Source organism: Musca autumnalis, unplaced genomic scaffold, assembly GCF_047663935.1.
Source record: "Musca autumnalis isolate F117 unplaced genomic scaffold, ASM4766393v1 scaffold_1, whole genome shotgun sequence".
Taxonomy (NCBI): Eukaryota; Metazoa; Arthropoda; class Insecta; order Diptera; family Muscidae; genus Musca; species Musca autumnalis.
Window position 1 is genome coordinate 288,543,644 of NW_027411644.1, and position 5,710 is coordinate 288,549,353.

The window sequence follows — 5,710 nt, forward strand, 5'->3', positions numbered from 1 at the left end:
GAGGACTTTTAGGACAATAGTCGCGGATTTTTTAAATAATATTTTCAGAGGACCTTTTGGGCAATAGGAATCTGCCTGTACATAGTTCATCGACGTCGAGAGTTCAGAACTATCCTTGAGAGCATTATATATTTAGGTTTCAGATTTCTTTGCATTTGATCGCTATTTTTGTAAGAGTGAAATTTGTGACCCTCTTGGGGTCTACGCCCCAGTCTCCTGCATTCCCATCTTTTTTCGAACTTTAAGGCATATGGAAGAGTTTTTGAAGTTAATGTTTGGTATATCAACTGCAGTAGGCACTACGACATGAACTCTCCACAATTTAGCAGGGAACTATAGGAAAAACCGTATGTTCCCTTTTACAATTTTGTTTTACACACACACCAATAGAATATAGAATACATATGTATATAAGAAATTGTTTTGTATGTGTTGTGGTGTCATTTCCTCAGTCAAAAAGGAAGCTGGACACTCACCAAAAAAGACGAAGGGTATTAGACATAAATTTCCAACAGAGAAGAAATATAAGAGAACAGAACGTAAACTTCATAAAGTTGCCTAACAGGATATTACAGGATATTATGGTCTTAAATAATTGAAAATGTGCACATAATAAAGAGAACAAAATGTAGCAACAAAGGTAGAGATTGTTAACCAAGAAAAACTTAGAATTACTTACAGAACATTGTTACATTTTAAAACGAAGTTTTATTATTTCAAAATAAATATTTTATTTGACGGCACAATCATGAGACATTTTTTTAATGTAAATTAAAAGACAATTTATTTAGCACACATCACTTGGTTGCCTCTTTTGGTCAATGATAGCTCACTTTTTGCAGCACTCATCCTTGGAGCCGGTTTTGCAGGGGCAATGGCAATGTTGGTCACAGGAACAGTTGTCTCCACACTTTTGGGCAGTGCATTTGCAATCTAAGGACAAAAATTGTTTATTTATTAATAGGCTATTATTAATTTTATTCCCTCATTCAACTTACCATTACCACATCCTTTGCAAGGCATTTTGTTGTTGTTTTAATTTTTCTTTTTCTTTAAGAGGAAAACTTTGTTTTAACTTCTGTTTGATACTTTTCAAACTTTGATTGATATCCACATATCGAATGGCTGCTTCTTATATACTCAATACAAATCGCTGAGCATTTTCTACATATCTTGTAATGGTGCCGTGTGCAATTGAATTCTTGGCAAAAGTTGTGAAAATTTCAATTTTGTCTTTTTTCTGATCTTCTTCATCGTGTGCACTGTTTAGCGGGCAGAAATGCAATGCTTGAAATTGAAAACCGTGTGTATCTTTTTGCACTCTCCAGCTAAAAACTTTTTTAGGGTCTTTGGAATTGAGTAACCTTTTATCGCACTCTAGTGCTAAAACAGTTTATTCGCACTCATTCTGATAAGCATTGTGGAACATTTTCACTGAAATAAAACAACAATAAAATTAAAAAAAAACATAATTGTCTTTTATTTAAACAAGATAAGATAATTAAGTTGTTAAAATAAAAATGAAATGCCGTTCGTTGGTAATTGCATCAGTAGAGAACGGCATTACCGATTTGGATAATTTGTTAAATGTGCGTCATAGCCCAAATTAGGTTTTTATGGAAAGAAAAATTAACACGTCCACTTTTTAAATTTTAAATTTTATTTTTTTCCACAAAAACTACTGAACCAATCAATGTTCCTGAAATTTTCAGGGAATGTACAGAGATAACCCTCTGTGAAAATAGGATGCATATTTTATTTCGGCGTACCTCGCCTATGCCATATTAAAAAACGCTATATTTATATGGTTTTTATGTGTTTTTTATGGAAAGAAAATTGTACCACGGCCCCTTTTTTTAAATTTTCAATTAAAATTTTTTCTAAAAAAACTACTGAACCGATTTTTCTGCTATATCTTTATAAATAAATTCAAATGTGGTTCGTTAGTAATTGCATCAGTTGAAAACGGCTGGGCCGATTTGGATTTTTTTAATGTTCGTCACAATTCAACTTACGTTTTTTATGGAAAGAAAATTTGACCACGTCCACTTTCTTCAATTTAAAATTTTAGGTTTTTTACAAAAACTGCTGAACCGAACCCCCGGTGAAGCTAGGGTACATACTTACTTAGTTGGCCCATTGCAGAACATTTGTTCCATAGACCGAACTAAGAAAAGATCTCCATTCCTCTCTGTTTTTCGCTTGACTTTTTGGAATACCGCGCCTTTTCATTTCTTCATCCACTTGTATGCTCCATCGAAGCTTAGGCCTGCCGATTCTGCGTTCACCGCCATGTGGCATGTATTCATACGCCTTTTTAGCGGGTTCATCATCGCTCATTCTTATGATATGGCCTAGCCAACACAATCGTTGCATCTCGATACGTTTAACTATATTCATGTCTTTGTATTGCTTATATAGCTCGTGGTTCATACGACGTCGATATTCACCGTCAACGAAAATCGGCCCGTAGATCTTTCGAAGAATTTTCCTCTCAAACACACCAAGCACTGCCATGTCTGCTTGCGCAAGTACCCAGGCTTCGGAGCCATACATCAGCACGGGTAGTATCAGTGTTTTGTATAGCGTTATTTTTGTTTGACGAGATGTGGCTTTGTTTTTAAACTGCTTACTTAAACCAAAGTAGCATCTGTTGGTCAATACAATTCTTCTTTTTATTTCACAACTGATGTCGTTTGTTGTGTTTACGGAGGTGCCGAGGTAGACGAAGTCTTTTACTACCTCAATATTATAGGAACCAACATCCACAGTCGGTCCGAGCTCAACGGATGCATGTCGTGAATGCGCGTCGACACCATCAATTTGGTCTTCTCACCGTTTACCGCCAGACCCACTTTACCAGATTCTCCTTCGACCTTTATAAAGGTATCAGTTACTTCTTTTACTGATCGGCCCATGCTGTCTATATCATGAGCATAAGCAAGTAACATGTGACAATTGTGTAGATTGTGCCACTTCTTTTGACGTTTGCCTCTCATATAACCTTTTCTAGCAGGATGTTGAAGAGGTCACACGAAAGGCTGTCTCCTTGTCTGAAACCTCTTTTGGTACCAAACTCTTCGGAGAGGTTCTTTCCTATTTTAACTGAGGACCTCGTGTCAGTTAAATTCATTTTACATTTTACATACAGTCTTATCTCTTTTCTTGTGGATGGGACATAGGATGCTCAGGTTTCAATCGTCGGGTACGCGTTCTTCCTGCCAGATGGTGCTAACTAGCTGATGCATACACCTTATCAGCGCGTCGCCTCCGGTTTTAAACAGCTCGGCTGGTAACCCATCGGTTCCTGCTGCTTTATTATTCTTCAGCCGGTTGATTGCTGTTTTTACCTCATCTTGGCGGGGCGGTATACATTCTATACCATCTTCTGGGATTGGATCTGTAGTATTATCGTCTTCGCTACTTCGTTACTTCCATATCCTGAGCACGCTATCTGTATCTGTTACCAGATTACCTTGCTGGTCTCTACAGGAGGATGTGCCTGTACCAAAGCCATCTGTTTGATGTTTCACTCTTTGGTAGAATTTTCGGACTCGTGTCAGTTAAATTCATTTTACAAAGCCGGATGAGCTTTGCGGTGATACCAAATTCAGACATGGCTTGGAATACCTTTGAACGCAGCGGGCTGTCGAAGGCTGCTTTATAATAGACAAAAAGGTGGTAAGTGTCGATTTGCATCTCTTGGGTCTTCTCCAGGATTTGCCGCAGGGTAAATATCCGGTCAATGGTGGACTTGCCAGGTCTAAAGCCGCATTGGTATGGTCCAATTATCTCGTTGACCATAGGCTTTAGTCGTTCGCACAATATCCCTGACACGATCTTGTAGGCAATAGGAAGTTGACTTATGCCCCTATAGTTGGAGCATACAGTCTTATCTCCTTTCTTGTGGACGGGACATAGGATGCTCAGGTTCCAATCGTCGGGTACGCGTTCTTCCTGCCAGATGGTGCTAACTAGCAGATGCATACACCTTATCAGCGCGTCGCCTCCGGTTTTAAACAGCTCGGCTGGTAACCCATCGGCTCCTGCTGCTTTATTATTCTTCAGCCGGTTGATTGCTGTTTTTACCTCATCTTGGCCGGGCGGTATACATTCTATACCATCTTCTGGGATTGGATCTGTAGTATTATCGACTTCGTTACTTCCATATCCTGAGCACGCTATCTGTATCTGTTACCAGATTACCTTGCTGGTCTCTACAGGAGGATGTGCCTGTACCAAAGCCATCTGTTTGATGTTTCACTTTTTGGTAGAATTTTCGGACTTCATTCTGGCTCCTGTACATCTCGATTTTTTCACACTCTCGCTTTTCCATTTATCTCTTTTTCTTGCGAAAAAGACGTTTCTCTTCTCTAATTTTTCTCCCGATATCTCTCCCGTGCGCTACGCATTGCTACTGATTGTAAAGTAGCTCTATATGCCGCATTTTTCTCTTCGGTAGCAGCACGACACTCCTGGTCATACCATGAATTCCTTTGTGGAGGTCTCTGGAATGCAAGTATGGATTTTGCGGCTGTTTGCATGGAGTGGGCAATATTTTGCAATTGTGTTGTTATGTTATCGGGACAAGGAGTGCTCGCGTTAGGCAATTGGGCTAGTTGAGTGGAATATGCTGTGGCTATCTGTTGTGTTTGCAACCTATCGATGTCCAACTTCCGCGTTGTGTCTGTTCGTGCTTTATTTGCAACGTTTAGACGGGTACGTACCTTTGCTGCCACAAGGTAGTGGTCCGAATCAATGTTTGCGCCTCGGAACGATCGTACATCCAACACGCTCGATGAATGTCTTCCATCTATCAACACATGATCAATTTGATTACTTGTTCTTTGATTTGGAGACAGCCAGGTGCCCTAATGAATATCGAGATGATTAACTAACTACCATGTTCTTTGCAGCTGCAAAGTTTATCAGCCTCATACCATTGTCAGATGTTTCACTGTGGATACTGAATTTCCCGACTGTTGGGCCAAAGATATTCTCCTTTCCAATTTTGGCATTAAAATCGCCTAGAATGATTTTAATGTCATGGGCAGGGCAACGGTCATATGTTTCTTCTAAGCGCTCGTAAAACATGTCTTTGGTCTGTTCGTCCTTTTCTTCAGTGGGAGCATGAACGCAAATAAAGCTGATGTTGAAGAATTTAGCCTTTATTCGAATTGCAGCAAGTCTTTCATTCACTGGGGTGAAGCTGGATACCAGATGTTTTAGTCTCCGACTAACTACAAATCCGCAACCAAACTCATGCTTTACGTCATGGCAGCAATAATACAGTGCGTCACCTTTAGGTGTTGTTGTGACGCCTTTCCCAACCCATCGTATTTCCTGTATGGCAGTAATATCGGCCTTGTACTTTTAACGTACGTCTGCCAATGCGAAGACTACACCTTCTCTATAAAGAGTGCGAACATTCCAGGTCATGGTCCTTAAAACGTTTGCGGGGTTCGTCAACTTTAGAGGCGTTTGTTTCTCTTTTCTTTCGTTTTTTCATAGTAGGCTGTTTTTTCTAGGGGAGGGTTACTAACCCGACTAGAGGTGGGCGCATGTCGTGCCGTGAGTAGTGCGTGTTCGTGCCTTCCCGAAAATCGCCGTGTTTGTGCGTGTCGTGCCGGAATAAATTTTTTGCCGTGCGTGATCGTGTTTTTTTGTTCGACACGATTTTGCACGACACGACTTAACACGACCAGCACTA

General features: G+C 40.0%; 1 protein-coding gene across 1 annotated transcript; it reads right to left on the reverse strand.

Annotated features, from left to right (window-relative positions):
* Positions 1–706: 706 nt before the first annotated feature.
* On the reverse strand, positions 707–1,156 carry LOC141391339 (metallothionein-2-like). Its single transcript, XM_073964247.1, has 2 exons — positions 999–1,156; positions 707–933 (listed from the first exon to the last, which is right to left on the reverse strand). Exons 1-2 carry the CDS (start codon positions 1,021–1,023, stop codon positions 830–832), a joined length of 129 nt encoding a protein of 42 aa, XP_073820348.1. The 5' UTR covers positions 1,024–1,156; the 3' UTR covers positions 707–829.
* Positions 1,157–5,710: the final 4,554 nt, after the last annotated feature.

What these genes read in the sequence shown, in the direction of transcription:
- LOC141391339 (XM_073964247.1), bottom strand. Translation starts at nt 1,023, where the DNA reads ATGCCTTGCAAAGGATGTGGTAATG. An exon ending in TTGCAAAGGATGTGGTAATG is followed by an intron (nt 934 to 998) that starts GTAAGTTGAATG and finishes TTTTGTCCTTAG; the next exon opens with ATTGCAAATGCACTGCCCAA.